Source organism: Budorcas taxicolor, chromosome 13 (assembly GCF_023091745.1).
Source record: "Budorcas taxicolor isolate Tak-1 chromosome 13, Takin1.1, whole genome shotgun sequence".
Classification (NCBI taxonomy): Eukaryota; Metazoa; Chordata; class Mammalia; order Artiodactyla; family Bovidae; genus Budorcas; species Budorcas taxicolor.
This window is the reverse complement of record NC_068922.1, coordinates 65,728,440-65,750,042: the sequence shown is the minus strand read 5'-3', so window position 1 is coordinate 65,750,042 and position 21,603 is coordinate 65,728,440. Positions and strand designations below refer to the sequence as shown.

The 21,603-nt window shown below is 49.6% G+C and overlaps 1 protein-coding gene across 1 annotated transcript in view; it reads left to right on the top strand.

Moving 5' to 3' along the window:
- The window catches only part of SOGA1 (suppressor of glucose, autophagy associated 1), a 66,545-nt gene extending 48,642 nt beyond the window's left edge, over positions 1-17,903 (top strand). The window contains exons 9-15 of the mRNA XM_052651157.1: positions 4,252-4,356; positions 5,334-5,501; positions 7,040-7,291; positions 8,638-8,709; positions 9,624-9,694; positions 12,522-13,875; positions 17,751-17,903. Coding sequence (XP_052507117.1) covers positions 4,252-4,356; positions 5,334-5,501; positions 7,040-7,291; positions 8,638-8,709; positions 9,624-9,694; positions 12,522-13,875; positions 17,751-17,903 — 2,175 coding nt within the window. The remainder of the gene's footprint in view (positions 1-4,251; positions 4,357-5,333; positions 5,502-7,039; positions 7,292-8,637; positions 8,710-9,623; positions 9,695-12,521; positions 13,876-17,750) is intronic.
- The last annotated feature ends 3,700 nt before the right edge of the window (positions 17,904-21,603 follow it).

The window sequence follows — 21,603 nt, the reverse complement described above, 5'->3', positions numbered from 1 at the left end:
ATATAACATAAATTTTAACCATTTTTAAGTTTACAATTCAGTGGCATTAATTCACATTCTTGTGCAACCATCACCACCATTCAGAACTCTATCTTACAAAATTGAAACTCTTACCCATGAACTCTTAATCCCTCCCTGTGCCTGCCCCTGGCAACCACTACTCTGCTCTCTGCTTATATGAGTTTGTCAGATTCCATATATAAGTGAGATCTTGTAGTATTTGTGTTTCTGTCTCTAGCTGATTTTGCTTAGCATAATGTCTTCGAGGTTCATCCACATTATCACAGATAGTAGGATTTCCTTCCTTTATAAGACTGAGTAATAGTTCCTTGCGTCCATATGTCACATTTGCTTTGCTCTTTCATTCACAGACAGACACTTAGGTTGTCTGTCTCTGTATCTTGGCTATTGTGAATAATGCCACAGTGAACACACAGAGATCCAAATTTCATTTCCTTTGGATATATATCCATAAGTGGGATTGCTAGATCATATAGGAGTTCTATTTTAAAATTTTGGGGAAACCTCTACACTGTTTTTCATAGGGGAGATGTTTTGCCCCCAGAAATGTCTACAGGCCATATAGCCTGTATTTTAAATCAGTTTGTTGCAAGCAAATTCTCTGTATTTGGTGAAAATCTTTCTAGCCATTTCAATGTACTGGAATAACAGAGAGAAACAGAAACTTACTTTGGGAGAAAAATAAGGTATAAGCATAGAAAGTGAAATGATATATATACCTATAATAAATAGAAACATACGTACTTACTGAAATAGACATAAATAAAAAATAAGTGTAGGGGCTTCCGTGGTGGCTCAGAGAGTAAAGAATCTGCTTGCAATGCAGGAGACCCGAATTCAATCCTTGGGTCAGGAAGATCCCCTAGAAGGGAATGGCTAGAAATAGACATAATTAATAAGAAATAAACATAACCACCCATATTGTAAAATATATGTATATATACACACATATAAAATATGATATAAAGCCCAGTGTATAAAAATATATATACATAAATGCATAATAAAATACATATAACTATGACATATATACTATACTATATATATATATACTATATATATATATGACATATATACTATAACATATATAACTATATGAATAAGGGGCTTTCTCAGGTGGCTCAGTTCATGAAGAATCCACCTGCCAACGCAGGAGATGCAAGAGACCCACGTTCCATCCCTGGATTGGGAAGATCCTCTGGAGGAGGAAATGACAACCCACTCCAGTATTCTTGGAAACTTCATGGACAGAGGAGCCTGATGAGCTACAGCGCATGGGGTTGCAAAGAGGTGGACACAGCTGAACACACACGCACTCGGGTGCATGGGCCCAGGGCCCAGGAGTACAAATAACAAGCGATACATATTCATACTTTGAAAGAACATATATGTCCACATACGCAGAAGTGAAACTATACGACTTCCCTGGTGGCTCAGAAGGTAAAGCGCATGTCTACAATGCGGGAGACCCGGGTTCAATCCCTGGGTCGGGAAGATCCCCTGGAGAAGGAAATGGCAATCCACTCCAGTACTATTGCCTGGAAAATCCCATGGATAGAGGAGCCTGGTAGGCTACAGTCCATGGGGTCGCAAAGAGTCAGACATGACTGAGCGACTTCACTTCATGTGGATGATAACCCCTCATATATTGAGTATTTACAGTGTCCTGGGCTCTGTGTCAAATGCTCTCAGTGGATAATTGCATTAGGTATCCACACATACCCTATGATTTGGAAACAAGTACTACCCCCATTTTACTACAGATAAAGATCTTTGATTCCTTGTCCTCAGTTCTGAAATACAGAAATTCTGAGAACTGTTTTGTTGAGTCTAACTCAGATGGAAAAAGTTAACCTGAGATTCATTTGGCAGCAAAACCTTTATTTATCCCATTTCACTAGTATTCACATGTTTGAAGGGGAAATACTGGTGTTGGTGAGCACAGGGTGTTACTCCAGACGGGGCTGTTATATAATATACAGTGTGGGTACCATATTATCTTTCCAAATCCCGATTAATTCTGAATTCCAAGCACACCTGGGCTCAGAGAATTTCAGAGAAAGAATTGCGCACCTGTGTATACAGATAATAAAGTCTGCCTGTTGGACTGCCCTGGGGATCGGTGGTTAAGAATCCACCTGCCAATGCAGAGGGCATGGGATCCCTGGTCCAGGAAGATTCCACATGCCACAGGGCAGCTAAGCCTGTGTGCCACAACCACTGAAGCTCTCACACCCTAGAGCCTAGGCTCCTCAACAAGAGAAGCCGTTGCAGTGAGAAACCCAGGCACCACCACTCGAGAATAGGCCCTGCTCACTGCAGCTAGAGAGAGCTGGCATGCAGCAGCAAAGATGCAGCACGGCCAAAATGAAATAAGCAAATAAATACATTTGTTTAAGTTTGTGTGTTTAGATACTGGTGACCAAGGATGGAACTGGGTGTTTACTCACACAGGCCCTTCTACCCGCACGTACTTCCCAGTGCCTGCCCTGACCCTGGGAACTTCTTCATTTGGTTTTTAGGACACCATATTCTCTTGGTTTTCTTTCCACCTCACTGGTTGCTCCTTCTCAGTGTCCTTGGCCGGACCCTCCTTTTCTTCCTGAACTGACCCCTTAAGGTCACAGTTGCCAGGGTTTATAGCCCTCAGGCCGTATCTCTCCTTTTGACCTTTGCCTACTGCCTTGGAAAGCTTGTCCAGGCACTTGGCTTCCATGGCCTTTCCTGCATGTTGTGAATCTATCTGGAACCTACCAAATCTGCCCCAGCCGCACTGCCCAGCCCTGTCACCACCCCCATCTGAACCATCATCACTTCTTGCCTGGATCGTCACTGCAGCCTCCTAACTGGTCTTCCCACTGTTGCCCTTGCACCTTTCCACCGAGCATCTTCTATTCAAAACAGGCGGGTACCAGGCTGCGTGTACTCCATGTGGATGGTGCCCCCTGGTGCTGTGGAGCTCTGTTTCTACCCTATAAAGTATCCTAACACAGCAGCCAGAGTGATCTCACAAAATTGGAAGTCAGGTCAGTGTCACTCCTTAGCACAGCCCTCCTCTGGCTCCCACGTCACCCAGAGAGAAGCGGAAGTCCCTACAACACCTGGTCAACCCGCCTTGGTCCCCGTACCTCTCACTTTCTTCCTGGCTCTCCTGCTCTTCCTCAGACAGACATGTTCCCACCTCACGGCCTTTGCATTTGCTGTCGTCGTTCCCTGGAATCCTCAACCTGGTCTTCACATGACTTATTCTTTTACTTCCTTCAGGACTTTGCCCAAATACTACCTCCTCCCTGAGGCTTTCCTTGACCACCCAGTGGAGCACATCCTAACTCCTTTCATGGTTCTCTTCTTCTTCATAGCACTTATTATTATGGAATATTTCATATACTTAATGACATTTCATGTATTTCACATATCTGTTTGTTTTATTGCTACTGGAATGGAGGCTCAAGGGGACCAGGGTTTTTTGTCTGTCTTGCTCACTGACATATCCCCAGCTATGAACAAGGACCTGGTGCATGGCAGATATTCAGTAAATATGTGTCAAATAAGGGACTTCCTTGGTGGTCCAGTGGTTAAAACTTCATGCTGTCAATACAGGGGGCACAGGTTTGATCCTGGATCAGGGAACTAAGATCCCACATGCTCCCGGACACAGCTAAAAAAAAAAATTGTCGAATGAATTAATGAACAGTAAATAGACACGCTCTTCTCCTTCTCTCCCTTCTTGATCTAGCCCTGGTCTCCTGGGGTGACTCTGGACTCCTGTCCAGAATCAATTAATAGCAACCCCCCCCCCCAGGAAGGGCCCCCGTCTGTCTACCCAAACCTCTGGTTGCCCTTATCTATAGTTAAGAGGGTGCCGTGGCCCTTTTAATCCAATCACTGTGCCTCCTTTGATAACAGAGCTATTTCTGAGTAGTTCTCAGGGATGTCTCATGGTCCTTGGGGCAGAAGAGATGGTTGTGGGGTAGGGGAGATGGCCAGAAGGACCTGACTCTCTAGCTATGCTCCTTGGCCTGGATGGTGCCTAGAAGTAAAAGTTAAAGTTTGGGAAATCAGTGCCTAGCTGGGGTGCCTTTGGTCCATAAGTCCTCATATTTGCTTCCTGCCTGTCTATTCAGCCCCCTTTTATCTAAGTCACTAGCCTGTATCCTCTCCCCCTGAGGGTTAGACCCTCAGGCGTGATGCTCTGCCACCCCCTGATCAGTTTGTTTTTTTAAAAAATAGGTAAATAGCATGAAGGAGCTATACCTGCTAATGGAGGAAGAGGAATTGAATGCCCAGCATTCTGATAACAAGACCTGCACAGGGGACAGCTGGACCCAAAACACGGTGAATTCTCAGCCCATTTCCAGTCCTGTCCATTTGTTCCTTTATCTGTTTAGTGATCATGTCTTGCGGCTTTTCTGACTGCAGTCCTACACCGGGGACTAGAGCTACAGAGGGTCATTGCCTGGTCACTGGCCCCAGATGCTCAGTACTGTGCGGCACATAAGTCTTTCCAGGGCAGTGATAGAGGGTCAGATGATGGATTGTGGGGTCACAGGGAAGAGAGCAGTTAATTCTGTTCAGAGTGTAGGGGATGGTATTACAGAGAAGGGGTTTTAGGTGGTAGGTTTTGAAAGATGAATAGGAGCTTGCCTAATAAAGAATGAGGAAAAGGCCATTCTGTACCAAAAGAACTGTGTTTGCAGAGGTGCGGCAAGGTATTCTGAGACTGGCTGCAGCTTAGGATGTTCATAGTAGGGTTAAGGACAGCAGGCTGGAGTGAGCTGTATGAAGAAAGACCTTGTGGCCTAGGATCAGGAACTTTCAAATCGAGGCAGGGGGTAGTGGAGCAGTGGGGTCAGGCTCCCAGGGATACCCACACTAAGCTGGGTTATAGGTGGGAAACAGGTCATGTGCCCAGGAGAGAAGATTAGGCCCAAGTCAGATAGGTAGACTCCAGCGTTCAGATTGCTCATCTGGCCCCTGGTAGGTCAGAGAATGCAGTTGCTGAGCAGGGAGAAAGACCCAGGCCTAGATGCTGCAGAGCCTCAGAGAAGCCAGGGCGCAGCTCAGCTTTAGGCTGAATAATTGGTGTAACTACAGAATTTTGTGTTTATGTGAAGCTGGGGCATGTGTCAGCCTTGGAGGGGGCCTGGGCTGGGCTTGTTATGCCTGTTTTATGAAGAGATGATCCAGAGCAGTCGTGGGACTTGCCTGAGGCCTGGTAGAGTCCCACACTGAACTCTGGTTGAGTTCCCAGTCCAGCCTCCCCTCCTTGCCGCTCTGAAAGTTCCTGACTGAGACCTTGCCCCCATCTGCAGCCCAATGAGTACATCAAGACACTGGCCGACATGAAGGTGACGCTGAAGGAGCTATGCTGGCTGCTCCGGGATGAACGCCGTGGCCTGACTGAGCTTCAGCAACAGTTTGCCAAGGCCAAGGCCACCTGGGAAACAGAGCGGGCAGAGCTCAAGAGCCATACTGCCCTGGTGAGTGTCTCACCAGTCAGGGATATCCCTCTCCTTGTCCCTGTCTCTGCCAAGGTCTCAGCTGTCAGACTGGGAAACAGGATGGCCAAGCCATGCTCCTAGAAGCATAGGAATCACTTCACTTGCTTTGTGGCCCAGAAAAGGCAAGAGTCTTGACTAGATCACACAGCAAGGATACCAGAAGCAGTGGAGGTGGGGGGTCTCTGGGCTAGGAAAGGCAGGTGAGGGGTTGGCAAAGGAGCCTTGGGGCATCACCTTTCCCATACCACAGGCTCGCAGGCGAGGCCAGAACACTTAAATGCCTGTCTGCGCCTGACGGCATCTTCATCCTCACACCCAGACTTCTGTGGCTTGCTGTCCTTGTAAAATCCCTTAACTCTCTGCTACTTGGCCCTGTTTTGCTCCGTCCACTCAAAGTGGAGGACTCCCCTCCCTACAAGCCAAATAATCAAAGGACCCTTAACCAGGAGCCCTGGGTATTTAGTCTCTGCTGTGTGCCTGGCAGCAAGTTAGCTGCCCTCTACTGTGGTCTGAGAAGTGTGAGGGTGGGCTTCCTCCCACTCAGAGTGCTCTCACCACCCCCATACTGCCTGCACTGCCCAGCTTCCTCCTCCCTGCCCCTGCTGCAGGCTGCCTTCCCAGGCGTCATGGGCCCCTTGGAGGTGGGTACACCGACTATCTTTGTTGGGCAAGTGACAAGACAGGCACAGAGGAGTTCAGTTTCTTCTCCAAGATCACCCAGCTAGTAAATGGCAGACCTGATCCTCACTCCCCAAACCTTTGCCCTCCTGGCTTCTCATGACCGTGATCCCCCCTTCTTCCCAATTCTCAAACTGCTGGCTTCCCAGTGCCACCAGTCTGTCCTCCCAACCTTCCCTGCAGATCTCACAGCTCCCTTCCCATCTGCACTTTCCACAGTGTCCACTGTTCATACTGCCCCACAACCCCAGCCATTGCAGGGGCCGCTCCCCCATGGGAATCTGACCACAGCCTGGGGTGTGGGGTGCCTCGATTCTATATGGCATCTTTACCTCCTGCTCCCCCCTCTCCCGAGCTTGGGACCAGGAAAGCCGTTACTCTTGAGTGATTCCTGCACACATTTTTTTATGTTTAGACTGTGCATATCTCCCACTAACTATAAACCCTGGTAAGTATTGATGAAATGTCATGAGAAGCAATAACTAGGAACCTCTGCCATTTTGTAGCTATGTGACCCGGGGAAAGTAACCTCTCTGAACCTCTTCCCCCTTGGTAAAAATATCAAAAATGGTAGTTATCTTGCTGAGTTTTCTTGAGGATACACATAATGCCTGAAAAGCCCTTAGCACGGAGCTTGGTGTGTAGAAACTGTGCCACACAAGCTTTGATTGTGAGAAGAGACTAGTTCTAACTAAAGAGGTCAGCGACGGCTCCTCCTCCGAGGAGAGGACCCTCCTCCCTTTGCCTACCCTCTGCTGGTGCCTGGGAGGGAAGATCATGGGAGGGGACAGCAAGGGGCCTCCCAGTGCCAGCCACCCAATTTGCTCTTCCTTCCCCAGATGGAGCTGAAGGCTGGGAAGGGGGCTGGGGATCGGACGGGGCCTGACTGGAAGGCAGCCCTGCAGAGGGAGCGGGAGGAGCAGCAGCACCTCCTGGCCGAGTCCTACAGCGCGGTCATGGAGCTGACGCGGCAGCTGCAGGTCAGCGAGCACAACTGGGCCCAGGAGAAGCTGCAGCTGGTGGAGCGGCTTCAGGGTGAGAAGCAGCAGGTGGAGCAGCAGCTAAAGGAGCTGCAGAATCGCCTGAGCCAGGTGAGTCCTGCCCCAGCCCCAGCCGCCTTAAGCCACAAGCGGGGAGTTGCTGTGGGCACAGACCAGAGGGAAGACTCCTCCAGGTACTGCTGGATCCGTGTGCTCAGACACCGCGATAGGGACCAGGTCTTCCTTCCTGCTGGTCTCATAGGCTTGCTTTCCGTGTGTTTTATTCCGAAGCAAGCTGTCCTCCAATGTGGCCTCTTTGAGTTTTGTGTTCACATCCTCACAGCTTAGCATTTGAAATGGGAAGAAAGTTTTCTTTTTCTCCACGGCTCTGATCAGCCAGGTGTGAGTCATATGTCCATATCCAGAAACTACCAAAAGCCTTGAACCAAGAGGGAAGAACCAAGGCTGGTTCCTCATGAAAATTAAAGTTCTCTGACCAAAAGAGGTAAATAGGAGAAATAGTCATTGACCGTAGCCCCACTACAGTTAACACGCGCCTCGGTTATCAAGCTCTGTTTTCCTTTGTTTATTATTTCAGTTGTATAAATCAGGACTTCATCTTTATATAAGACTCAAATACTGCAAAAGCATACTCCAATCCACTCCCTCCCTTTCTTGCTATTTAAATTTACATTCAGAGATTTTTTAATCATTAATTGAATCATAATATGCTGCTGCTGCTGCTAAGTCACGTCAGTAGTGTCCGACTCTGTGCGACCCCATAGACGGCAGCCCACCAGGCCCCCCTGCCCTGGGATTCTCCAGGCAAGAACACTGGAGTGGGTTGCCATTTCTCCAATGCATGAAAATGAAAAGTGAAAGTGAAGTTGCTCAGTCGTGTCTGACTCAGCAACCCCATGGACTGAAGCCTACCAGGCTCCTCCGTCCCTGGGATTTTCCAGGCAAGAGTACTAGAGTGGGGTGCCATTGCCTTCTCCAGGGAATCATTATATATATATATATATATATGTATATATATAATTTACATTTTCCCTCTTTCATAGAGAGCTGTTCACAACAGAGGGCAGAGTCATGCCATTCAGTTTAATTGCTGCTTAGCATACCTAGTGTGGAGACATCACTTTAATGTCATTCAGCTGCTGCTTAGCTGATATAGCTGTTCCAGGAACTGCAGCATGAATTAACATAGTAATAACAACTATTACTGTATTTGAGATAATGACACTTATAAGGATGCCTATAAATGGTTGGTTTTATGATCATTTGCCAAATCCACTTTGTTGGCTCAGAGCTGCTGTCCATTCGAAAGGTGGCTCCGAGCCCGTGATCTGGGTCATGTGGGCTGCAGAGTGGAGCCTGGGGAATGGCACTGCACAAAACAGGGCCCTGCTCCCCAGCTTTGCCTGTACATGACCACCTTCTTTATTCTTGTTCAGCTGCAGAAAGCTGCTGACCCCTGGGTCCTAAAGCACTCAGATCTGGAGAAGCAGGACAACAGCTGGAAAGAGGTGAGAGAGGTGGCAGGCTCCTGGTTACACTGCAAAATCCCTCACTTGGGGGAAATGTGACCCGGAGGATGCTAATTCTGTCCCATAGGTCACATACCCTCACGCCCTTGGGCTCCTCAGTCCTGAGGTCTCTACTTCATGATTCCAGCCTTAAGACCTGTGAAGGTCCCCTCCTTGCCAGCTCCATCCTTCCATGCCTGGGGAGAAAGGTTAGGTGTCTCTCTGTTTTAATTATGCTTTTCTCTAAAACAGGGCCTCTAAAAGAGCTTTGTGATCCTGGGCAAGTCACTCTGTCTCTTTGGGCCCCAGGTGCCTCACTGGTAAAATAAAAAGCATATTTTCTGACTTAGCCCAGCCCAGCTTGTGGAGATTAATCAGTGAAGTTTGCTTCTGAACCTCAGGGGCACTGTCCGTATAGCAACACACTGAGTAAAGAAACAATGAAGCCCTTGCTCAACAGCCTGAGTGTATCGTGAATTAGATTTGGTTGCAGCAAAAGCCAATTCTGGGGAACTGAAGTAGGAGAGGATTTCATTAGGGGCTCAAGAGGGCTGGGGATGCCGCGTCAGAAAACTGGTGCAAGTCTTGGTGCAAACCCCAAACAAGACCTCAGGTCACTGCTTTCACCTTCAACTGAGCAGTGGCTACTGGTTGCTTTGTTGCTGCCATTACATTCACAGTAAGTTCTAGATAGACTCTCTTGGGTTCTCCCTTGGACCATGGATTGGCCAAGCTTGGATCACATACCTATGGAGGGCGGGGTTAGATGCACTATAGCCAGAAACTGACCAATGGGCTTCTAGGTCGGTGCTAACAATACCCTTGCTCTACAGGAGGAGCCTCAGGCAGAGGGGCTGGGGCTAGCTCCCACACTGTGGCCAGACTGACCCTTTCCTGTCTTTCTTCTGTGACAGACCCGCAGTGAAAAGATCCACGACAAAGAAGCTGTTTCTGAAGCTGAGCTCGGGGGAACCGGCTTAAAGAGGTGCTGGCAGACCCGTCCCTTTGCCCTGTTCCCAGCCCCACCCCCTGCCCCAGCCCCCGGCCTGTGGTCTGTCTTGCCGCTTTGCCTTTCTTCTTTGCTCCACGTGTCCATCACTGCACCTCCACTGAATTGAGAGAACATGGGGATATGTTTTTTATGGAACCCCAGCCACTTAGGAGCTGGGAAACTTTGGGTGATAGCAATGCTACCCTGCAATTTTTTTTTTATTCTAGTCATGGAAAATGGGCCCCAGTGTATCCTAGCTGGGAAAGAAACTGTTTAGCTCCTTTTGGGGTTCTTCCTGTCTCTGGAGTTTGGAGAGTCCTCAGTTCAGTTCAGTTCAGTCACTCAGTCATGTCCGACTCTTTGCAACCCCATGAATCGCAGCACGCCAGGCCTCCCTGTCCATCACCATCTCCCGGAGTTCACTCAGACTCACGTCCATCAAGTCCGTGATGCCATCCAGCTATCTCATCCTCTGTCGTCCCCTTCTCCTCCTGCCCCCAATCCCTCCCAGCATCAGAGTTTTTTCCAGTGAGTCAACTCTTCTCATGAGGTGGCCAAAGTACTGGAGTTTCAGCTTTAGCATCATTCCTTCCAAAGAAATCCCAGGGTTGATCTCCTTCAGAATAGACTGGTTGGATCTCCTTGCAGTCCAAGGGACTCTCAAGAGTCTTCTCCAACACCACAGTTCAAAAGCATCAATTCTTTGGCGCTCAGCCTTCTTCACAGTCCAACTCTCACATCCATACATGACCACAGGAAAAACCATAGCCTTGACTAGACGGACCTTAGTCGGCAAAGTAATGTCTGCTTTTGAATATGCTATCTAGGTTGGTCATAACTTTTCTTCCAAGGAGTAAGCGTCTTTTAATTTCATGGCTGCAGTCACCATCTGCAGTGATTCTGGAGCCCAAAAAAATAAAGTCTGACACCGTTTCCACCGTTTCCCCATCTATTTCCCATGAAGTGATGGGACCAGATGCCATGATCTTTGTTTTCTGAATGTTGAGCTTTAGGCCAACTTTTTTGCTCTCCTGTTTCACTTTCATCAAGAGGATTTTTAGCTCCTCTTCACTTTCTGCCATAAGGGTGGTGTCATCTGCATATCTGAGGTTATTGATATTTCTCCCAGCAATCTTGATTCCAGCTTGTGTTTCTTTCCAGTCCAGCGTTGCTCATGATGTACTCTGCATATAAGTTAAACAAGCAGGGTGACAATATACAGCCTTGACGTGCTTCCTTTTCCTATTTGGAACCAGTCTGTTGTTCCATGTCCAGTTCTAACTGTTGCTTCCTGACCTGCATATAGATTTCTCAAGAGGCAGGTCAGGTGGTCTGGTATTCCCATCTCTTTCAGAATTTTCCACAGTTTATTGTGATCCACACAGTCAAAGGCTTTGGCATAGTCTTGGACCTCTATTCCTGGTAGTACTGAGTATCATCCTCTGGGCCCAGCCCTGTGCTATAGCCAGGGAAACCCCAGGGGCTCTCAAGACCATGTCTCCACCATTAGGAAACCCATGAAGAGAGTTGGGTTAACAGGACCCCACAGGGGACATGTGAGCAGCCCAAAGCCAAGTAAGCCCTGGGGAGGAGGGTGGCTCTGGAGCTGTGATGTGAGATCTGAATTTCAGCACTGCAGGTTCTAGCTCTGCGCCCTGGTGCTGTACTTCCCATCTCTACTTATGGGGTAACAGGAACTGCCCCCTAGACTTGTCCGAGGACTGAATGGTCTGACGTGTGCAATGCTGTCACGTATGCCTGGCACTTACAGTCATCAGACAGCACGCACACCAGGTCTGGGCCAGAGATAAAGTGGTTTCCTAGATCATGTTATTATTTGTTGTTAGTTACTCAGTCATGTCTGACTCTTTGCGACCACATGGACTATAGCCTGCCAGGCTCCTCTGGGCATGGAATTCCCAGGCAAGAATACTGGAGTGGGTTGCCATTCCCTTCTCCAGGGGATCTTCCCAACCCAGGGATCGAAACTAGGTCTCCTGCATTGCAGGCAGATTCTTTACCGTTTGAGCCACCTGGGAAGTCCTGGATTGGGCTCCCCCAAAAGTAAGCCTTCAGGCAAGGATTTGAGTGCAAATGGAACATTTGGGAGGGGATTCCAGGAAAAGTCTGGAAGTGAGACAGGAAAGGGAAGGCACCATGAAGGAGGTGTTATCAACCAGGGTACACGTGGGCAGCTGGGGCTATTTCACAAGATTGCTGGGAGCCGGAGTGGAGCGTGAGTTCTCCCACCTAAGGGGACCTGGGGACTGGCATCAAATTACCAAACTCCACCCATGGTTTGTTGATGGCTATGTCTATACATCATGTGAAAGTTTTAGTTTCTGCTCAGTGGTAAAGAATCTGCCTGCAATGCAAGATACGTGGGTTCCATCCTGGGTCTGGAAGATCTGGAGAAGGAAATGGCAACCCACTCCAGTATGCTTGCCTGGGAAATCCCATGGACTGAGGAGCCTGATGGGCTACAGTCCATGGGGTCACAAAAGAGTTGGATATGACTTCAGCAACTAAACAACAACTGGGTGGAGGCCAAGTGTGCTCCTGCAGACAGAAAAACAGCCCTCAGGTGGAGAATGGCAGGTGCGTGGAGAATGGCAGGTGCTCGGAGCATGCAGTACTGCACGTGTGGTGTGCGTGTGGAGGGAGTGAGAGGCAGGGCACCAACAGCATCTTTCACAAGAGGTGAGCAGGACTGTCGTGGTCCCAGCTTCCGTGAAGCGCAGGGACCAGCGAGGAAGACCAGAGTGCTTGCTCTGTATAAGGCATCTTCCACTAACTCAGCCATTTTCTGTGCTCTTGCCAGAACCAAATCTGTTTCCTCCATGTCGGAGTTTGAGAGTTTGCTGGACTGTTCCCCGTACCTCGCCGGGGAAGCCTCCCGGGGCAAAAAGCTGCCCAACAGCCCTGCTTTTGCCTTCGTGGGCGCCCAGCCAGTGGACCCGGAGAAGGGTGCCCCCGAACAGCCAGGGCTCTCGCCCCGTGACTGCAACCGCCTGGGCGCCCTGGGCTGCCCGGAGCCGGCGGGGAGGCAGATGCAACGCAGCTACACAGCGCCCGACAAGACGGGCATCCGCGTGTACTACAGCCCCCCGGTGGCCCGGCGCCTGGGCGTCCCCGTGGTCCATGACAGGGAGGGGAAGATCATCATCGAGCCGGGCTTCCTTTTTACCACAGCCAAGCCCAAAGAGTCGGCCGAGGCGGACGGGTTGGCCGAGAGCTCCTACAGCCGCTGGCTCTGCAACTTCTCCCGGCAGCGCCTAGACGGGGGCTCCGGGGGCGGCCCCTCGGCGGCGGGGCCTGGCTTCCCGGCGGCCCTGCATGACTTTGAGATGTCGGGGAACATGAGCGACGACATGAAGGAGATCACCAACTGCGTGCGCCAGGCCATGCGCTCGGGCTCGCTGGAGCGGAAGGTGAAGAGCACCTCCAGCCAGACGGTGGGCGTGGCCAGTGTGGGCACGCAGACCATCCGCACGGTCAGCGTGGGCCTGCAGACCGACCCGCCCCGCGGCAGCCTGCACGGCAAGAGCTGGTCGCCGCGCGGCTCCTCGCTCGTGTCCGTGCGCAGCAAGCAGATATCATCTTCCCTGGACAAGGTGCACGCACGCATCGAACGGCCCTGCTGCTCACCCAAGTACGGCTCGCCCAAGCTCCAGAGGCGCTCTGTGTCCAAGCTGGACGGGGCCAAGGACCGCAGCCTGTGGAACCTGCACCAGGGCAAGCAGAACGGCTCGGCCTGGGCGCGCTCCACCACCACGAGGGACAGCCCTGTGCTGAGGAACATCAACGACGGGCTGTCCAGCCTCTTCAGCGTGGTGGAGCACTCGGGGAGCACGGAGTCGGTCTGGAAACTTGGCATGTCCGAGGCCCGGGCCAAGCCTGAACCGCCCAAGTACGGCATCGTGCAGGAGTTCTTCCGCAATGTGTGTGGCCGGGCGCCAAGCCCCACGGCGTCCGCGGCTGGGGAAGAGGGCGCCAAGAAGCCGGAGCCCCTCTCCCCAGGCAGCTACCATCAACCCGAGGGCATGGCTAGGATCCTGAACAAGAAGGTGGGCAAGTCGGGCGGCAGTGAGGAGGCCAGGCTCTCCGTGCTCCCGCAGGTGGGGAAGGATGGTATCACTCGAGATGGAGATGGAGCCACGGTCCTTCCCAATGAGGTAGGTGGGTTGGGGGCGGGGTGCCCTTTTTCTTTTGAGGTGAGTTTGGCTTATAAGGTCCCAACTCTTTGGTTTTCAAGCTCAGGCGTGTGGTTTGTGTGTTTCAGTAAGCCCCTGTGCTGCCCTGGGATGGGGGTTGGAAGGCCTCCGTCCTGGAACAGCAGACCTGATGGACACATCGTCTGATCACTAGACGCGTGAGCATGGCTTACCCACGCTCACCCCCAGAGACTGCCAGCATCCCCTCCGGGGAAGACGCGTGTGCGCTGCTCTCCCGCCACACAGCGGTGTGCCCACTCCCTTGATTCATGAGAGCCAGTCGTGGACCTCTCTGTGTTCAGTGGTGTCAACTTAGTACCCTGAGAGGATTTGCTTAGTGGAAACGAATTGCTGAAAATCAGCGCTCCTTCTCTCACTCCTGGGAAACTAGTCTCTAAATATGTCCCCGCACACCACTGCCCCCACCCCACCAAGACTCCATCCCCAAGGGCTTCCATTCTGAGACCCTTTTGTTGCTCATTCCACTCCGGATATCAATTTCAGATTTAGTTAAGGTTTATGTGTTTATTAGTAAAACATAAGTTAACGTTGCAGAAAGGGAAATTGGAGGTTATACCGTGGAACCCAAGGGCAAGGATCCAAAGGCCCCAGTGGCTGCTCTGTCTCCCTCTCCTCTCTTAAAAAAAAAATCTATCTCTCTCTCTCTCTCTCTATATATATATGTATCTATCTATCTATCTATATAATTTGTCTGTCTGCACCAGGTCTTAGTTGTAGCACTCAGGATCTTTTAGTTGTGGCATGCGGAATCTAGTTCCCTGATCAAGGACTGAACCCAGAAACCCCTGTGTTGGGAACTTCGAGTCTTAGCCACTAGACCACCAGGGAAGTCCCTCCCTCTCCTCTCCTTTGAGCTTCATTTTCTCTGATGTCCTCTTTCTCCTTCCCTCTCTGTTGTATTTGCATATGGTCCAGGTGGGCTCGCCCTACTCTGCTTTTGTAACACTTTCCGGTTCAAGCACTTAGAAGAGATGGAGTCAAATCTCTGTGTCCCAGTTCCACATTTCAGGAAGAAACTGATTGGTCTAACTTGGCCCAGTGGGCCCCTTGGCCCAGTCAGCTGTAGTCAGGGGTGGTATCATGGTCTGCAGCACAGGGAGTGAAGGAAGGTTGTAGGTGGGGGCACAGAGGGATGGCACGGGCTGGAATTGACTCAGGTGATTTGTACGGTTTCTATGTTTAGCTGGATTCTAGGTTTTCCCTATTGTACATTATACTGTGGTGAACATCTTGACACAAAAGCATTTTTCCATATTGCAGATTATTTCCTTCAGTCAGTTCAGTTCAGTCGCTCAGTCGTGTCCGACTCTTTGCGACCCCATGAATCGCAGCACGCCAGGCCTCCCTGTCCATCACCAACTCCCGGAGTTCACTCAGACTCGCGTCCATCGAGTCAGTGATGCCATCCAGCCATCTCATCCTCGGTCGTCCCCTTCTTCCTTAGTTTTTTAAAATTAATTTATTTTAATTGGTTACTTCCTAAAGTTTTGAGTTGTAGAAATGGGTAAATTGTTAAAGTAATTGATAAGTGTTGCTGAATTTCCTTTCCAAAGACTTCGTCGAGTTTCTAGAACCCCCAAGAGTATATGGTGAGTGCTTTATTTCCCTATACTCTCTGGCTGCGTTAAATTAAAAAAAAAAACCTTTAAAATATTTATTCCTATTTTTTTTACTTAAAAAAAACCTTTTTTAGTTTAATATACATACTGTAAAAAATATGGCTTATTGAATTCTTACAAACTGAACATAGCCATCATATTAGGGTTCCTTGGAGAAACTTGGAGTAGGCTTTGTAGTTATGCATGCGTGAGAATGTGTGTGTGTATAGAGAGACAGAGACAGAGAGACTGAGTCCAGAGGCCTGAGAACAGAAGAGCCAATGGTATGGTTCCAGTGCAGCACATAGAGCTGACGTCATTCCAGTCTAAAGGTCATCAGGCAGGAAGAATTCTTTCTTACTCACAGAGAGTCAGCCTCTGTGTTCTGCTCAGTACGCCAACTGATTGGATGAGGCTCACCCACGTTGGAGAGGGCAAGCAGCTTTACTCTGTCTACTGGTTTAAGTGTTAATCTCAGTCAAAAGCATCCTCGCAGAAGTACCCAGGATAGTGTTTGACCAGGTGTCTGGACCTGTGGCCCAGTCAAGTTGACACAAAATTAAGCATCATAATCACATAACCACAACTGTATCACAAAACCAGAAATACAAAGCTGATTGTATTTTGCATGTTGGTTGACTCAAACATTTTTCAGTTTGTAAAATATGCTTATTACCCATTGATCCAGTAGTTCTCTGAAGAATGTAGCCATGGAAAGTCTTACACAGGTGGATATGTATATAAAGAAATGTATTGCATTATTAATAAAAATTGCTAAGACTTACTAGACACTATGCCAACAGTTTATTGTGATCACAACAGACTTTGAGGAAAAAATCTGGGCTGAGATCAAAGTTGATCACAACAACTTTGAGAAAAAAATCAAGGCTCAGAGAGGTTGCAAAACTTATTTGAGGTCACACAGCTGGTAAGTAACTGGGCTGGAATTTGAACCAACCAATCAAGTTTTACAGCAGCACGTTTTTGGTTTTTTTGTTTTGAAGTATAGTTGCCGTACAATATTGTATAAGTTACAGGTGTGTAATATAGTGATTCATGATTTTTAAAGTTTATATACTCCATTTGTAATCATTATTGACTATATTCCCTGTGCTATAAAATATATCCTAGTAGCTTATTTTTATTCCTAATAATTTGTACCTCTTAATCCCCTACCTCTATATTGCCTCTTCCTCCTTCGCTCTTACCATTGGTAACCATGAGTTTGCTCCCTATATCTGTGGGTCTGATGCTTTTTTGTTATAGTCACAAGTTTGTTGTATTTTTTAGATTCCACATATAAGTGATGTCATTCAGTATTTGTCTTACCCTGTCTAACTTAACTTTACCTAGTATAATGCCCTCCAAGTCTATCCACGGTACTACAAATGGCAAAATTACTTTTTTTTTTTTAATAGTTGAGTAGCATTCTATCCATTCATCTGTTGATGGACACTTAGGTTTCCATATCTTGGCAATTGTAAATAATGTATAGCAGCACTTTTAACCATTATCCCTGTGTGTTGGTAGTAGTAAAAAAAAATTAGCAACTACTTAAAACACACATAAAAAATGAGTTGATAAATAAGCTATTTCCTTTCAGTGGAATACTATGTGGCGATTAAAAAGAAAGAGATCTGGACATACATAATGACAGAAAAGTATTCATGTCTTTGCAATCACGAAGTAAACTATAGGAGTTGAGATCATTTTGGTAAAGGCATGTTCCAGAATTTATTTATGTATATGCCAGGATTTATTATATTCTGGACTGTTTGGGGTTTTTGTTTTGCATTTTTGTCTGTGCTGGGTCTTTTTTGCGGCACACAGGCTTTTGCCAGTTGCAGTGTGCAGGCTTCTCTCTAGCTACAGTGCATGGGCTTAGTTGCCCCGTGACATATGGGATCTTAGTTCCTCGACCAGGGATCGAACCCGAGTCCCCTGCACCGGAAGGTGGATTCTTCACCACTGGACCACCAGGGAAGTCCCTGGAACGTTATTTATGAACACTCATTACTGCTTTATTTATGAACATTCATTACTGCTCTAATGGAAGAAAATAAGTTTTTAAAACTGGTTCAAAGAGGGGCTACAGCTCCTAGGAACTGGTCCCGGGGCACAGCTGAGTCCAAATTCCTTGGCTGGCTGGCCACCCAGTCCCGGGGCGGGCGGTCAGTGCCTCCAGGCTCCTCCTGACTTCTCTCTCTCTCCCCACAGGATGCAGTGTGTGACTGCAGCACCCAGTCTCTCGCCTCCTGCTTTGCCCGGCCATCCCGCTCTGCCATCCGCCACTCTCCTTCCAAGTGCAGGCTGCACCCTTCAGAGTCTGGCTGGGGTGGGGAGGAGCGGGCAGCCCCGCCCAGCGAGTGATAGAGCGGCGGAGCTCCTCACCTCGACCAGCCCCCGCCCCTGGACAGCCGAAGGGAACCAGTGGAGAGAAGACGCTTGGGGCCCGCAAGCTCCCTGCATCTCCCGCCCTGGAGGGCTGCATCTCTCTCCCTGGAGGGCTGCATCTCTGCCATGGAAGCGCTTTCCCAGCCAGGTAAAGCGGGGTCTCCTGCTGACTGCTGGGTGGTGATCTCTGACTTCCCAGGGGAAGGCAGGGAGTGGGAGAAAGACCAAAACTGGGCTTCGGAAGCGTCTCCAGAGAGAGCCGTTGAGAGCTGATTCCTGGGTCGTAAGTAGGGAGAGCCTTGCCTGGTTCCGCCCACACCCACTTCTCAGAAGAGCCAAGGAAAGGATCCACTTCCAGCCATGCGCCTCAGGGAAAAGGGCTCACAGAGATGTTCCCGGCCAACCACATCCCTCTTCATCGGGAGGAAACACCGATGAGAAGAACAGGCTTTGCTCTAGGGCTCAACATGGGGTGTCTGGTGGAGCTGAGCTGGGCGTCACCCCATCCCTCTCTTCCCTCCGCCGCCGCCGCCTCCTCCTTCCAGCCCTGCTGCTCTGGATTGCCACAGTTCTAGGGGATATGATAGGGCAGTAGCCACAGTCAGGTATCTGCTTGGAATCCTGGGGCCCTGGATCTCCCTGCCCATAGCTCAGATGCAGCAAGACCTAGAACGTGAGGTAGAAATGTGCGGGGCCCAGGGTCGGGGAGCCACTGGAACTACCTTTCTTGCTAAGGTGACTTGGGGGGACCCCAGCCTTCCCAGGAGACTCCTTGAGGACAGACATAGGTAGAGTCCATCTCAAGACCAGGTGCACAGATAAATAAATGCCTAATTGCCCACTGCCTTGATTGCTGGGGCCTCTTTCCCCAGCACCCTGGAGGGGTGCCACATCTCTACTGTGTTTACATCCTGCAGCTGGTGGAGGGCAGCGATGTTCCCAGAAAGAGACTCCCAGTTGGCCAGATCAGGCCCAGGAGCCTTCCACGAGGCCGGTGCCCCCGGACATGGCAATGCACTGGGGCCTAGAAACACATTTCTTGCCTAGGTTGTTTATTTTGAGTTTTTCTTACTATAAATATTTAAGGTGGTTTTACTTTATTTTAATAATTTAATTTACCCCAAAGTCCCTAAGGTAATTTATTGGAGGTTGAGACATGTACTCTCATCACTGGGACAATGCAAGGCTTTAACATGATGGATGGATGGTCCCCTCTGTGGACAAGGCAACTCAGCAGGCGAGCTCTGGTCTCCTGGTTCAGGTTTGGAGGGGGCCCCAGCAGAGGTCCCCACAAATCTGCTGACCCTTTGGCCTCAGAGCACCACTTGTATGTTCCACACCAGCTAATTGACCGCCCCCAGCCGTGAGTTTGTAAATACTCACAGACAGGACAGAGGGCTGGACCAGCAGCACCGCTTCCCAGTCACTTCCCATTTTCCTTCTCATTTTCCTCCCTCCTTCTGACACCTTTATTTTGGTTTCTAATGAGTCCAACACAGATTACTAAGGCTTTATCAAGAGCATGGAGATCTTTCCAAGTTCCCTAAGTGAGAACTCGCAGGAAAACAGGACTGAACTTCGAGAATGTTGTTTATTGCAGCTTTGCACATGGATCTGAGAGTGTCTGCCAGCCTGCCTCAGTTCTCACCAGCCTCCAGCCTTTTCACCAGCCTCTTCCTTAGCCTTATGGACTCTCCAGGCTCGTCTCTCAGCCCCAGCCCCACTGCCCACCCTTCCCCCTGTTGCATGTGAGCTGTCTGAGCCATCAGGCGGATTGCAGCACGGCTCATTGCAGTGGTGACAGGGCAGGGGAATGCGGAGGGCCTCCCCCATGGTGCCAGTGAACCCATTCTGGTTGCACACATACCTGCATATCTGCGTGTAACTGGTTGGGGGCTCAGAATGAAAACATCAGGATAAAGTGGCTTATTTGTGAATTTTCTATCAGGAAGACCAAAAGCCGGCAGCTTTGCTAGTGTGTCCCCAGGACTTAGGAGATGCCTCTGTGCTCCCACCCACCAGCCCCCAGTCTTGCCCTTTCTGGGGCACCTGGATCAGTTACCCAAATACCTTCATCTCCATTGCCTATCGGCAGAACTTTGGGGTCACGTTAGTACAACCAGTCACTTCATACCATAGTGACCTGTGTGGGCAGAGCAGGCAGGTCAGTGGAGCCAAGGGCCAGGCCCCTCTGGGATGCCAGTGCTCCCACCCAAGAGGTCAGGGGGCCCCTCCAATGCTATCTCCAAGGGAAGGGGGTTCACACCAGGCCACAAGCTACCAGAGGCCTTCTGCCACCTCCCTGGGCTGCAGAGGGCCAGGGAGGCTGCACTTCTAGCCTTGGGGAGGAATCCTCATGAGACCTGGACCCTGCTGACTGCTCAGCCTTACCATCATTGTTCTCATCCAAGATTGTCCTTGCGTTCTCGTTGTCTTAGCGCCTGGCCGCCCAGCCCTCAGCCAGTGTCAGAGGCCTCAGACCTTGGTTTTCAGTAAAGTCCCAGTTTCTGCTTCCTGCATGCCACTGGGCAAGGTCACTCATCACTGTTCCTACAGAAGCCTCTGGACATGGGGCTTGATGAGGTTGAAAATGTTACATGTAAATATTGGTTTGATTTGGGTTTTAGCATTTTAATTAGTAACTGGTTGTGTTTTCCTCTTTTGGGGTGGGGGGTTGTCTTGTAAAAACTCTCTACTCTTTTGGAATGTAGTTTCTAAGTTTTTTTTGTTTCTTCAAATGCCTTTTAAGTCTTGGTAACATTCCCGAAGCAGAAAACTGCCTGGCCCACCGTGAGGACTCCCCAGGAGCACCGGGTCCCAGGAAGGAACACTGCCCTTTTCCCCTTTCTTCTTTGCTGCCTCTTTACTCCCAGCAACTTCCTTTTCTTCCTCACCCTCTGTCCCTCTTTTTCCTTTCCTTTCCCTCTATCTTTGTTCTCTTCAGCCAAAGTCCCAAGGAACCCTGGGGTCCTAATTCCCCACAGGCCTGTAGGCTTGGATCCATTGTGTTGGCACCAGTTGGTTGAGGGGAAATGGAGACCAGTTGGCATGACTGACCCCAAACTAGGTGATCTTGTGTTTCTGACATCTGACCTCTTCCCACAGCCAAATCAGACCCTCTTGGGGGCAATGATGTCTGTATTTGAAATGAAATTCAAACTACTCTGGCACGTCAGTGGCCCCTAGATCCTGCATGCACGAGGTATCAATATTCAAGTCCCTGTCACCCTGGCAGCCCTCTCCCCTCCCCCAGTTTTGTCCCCACCAAAGGCTGACCAATTAAAAAACCCCTTCTAAGGGGTCTTGCTGAAAACGGCCCCTTCCCTTGGTCTCCCCAGGGATGCTCCTCTACCAGCTGCTCTCCCAGGTGACAAAGTCGGGGGTCCAAGACTTGACCTTCTTGTGCCCTGACTGCCACATGGCTCCCTCCTGCCTGCCTGCATCCACTTTTCATGGTTTCATCACATGGCCTGTTCTCCTCTTGCCCATCCAACTTCTAGGGCCTTCCTCCCTTTCCTCTCCCATCTAGAATGCCCTCCCCCTCAGCTTTGCCAGTCTTCCAGGCTCATCAGCCCCCGAATCCCACCACCTCTTCATTAATAATTAAGTCCCTGGACACCTTTTCTAGAGCACATGGCTATTTAGAAATTGCTTCCCCTGCCACATCTCCTTCAGG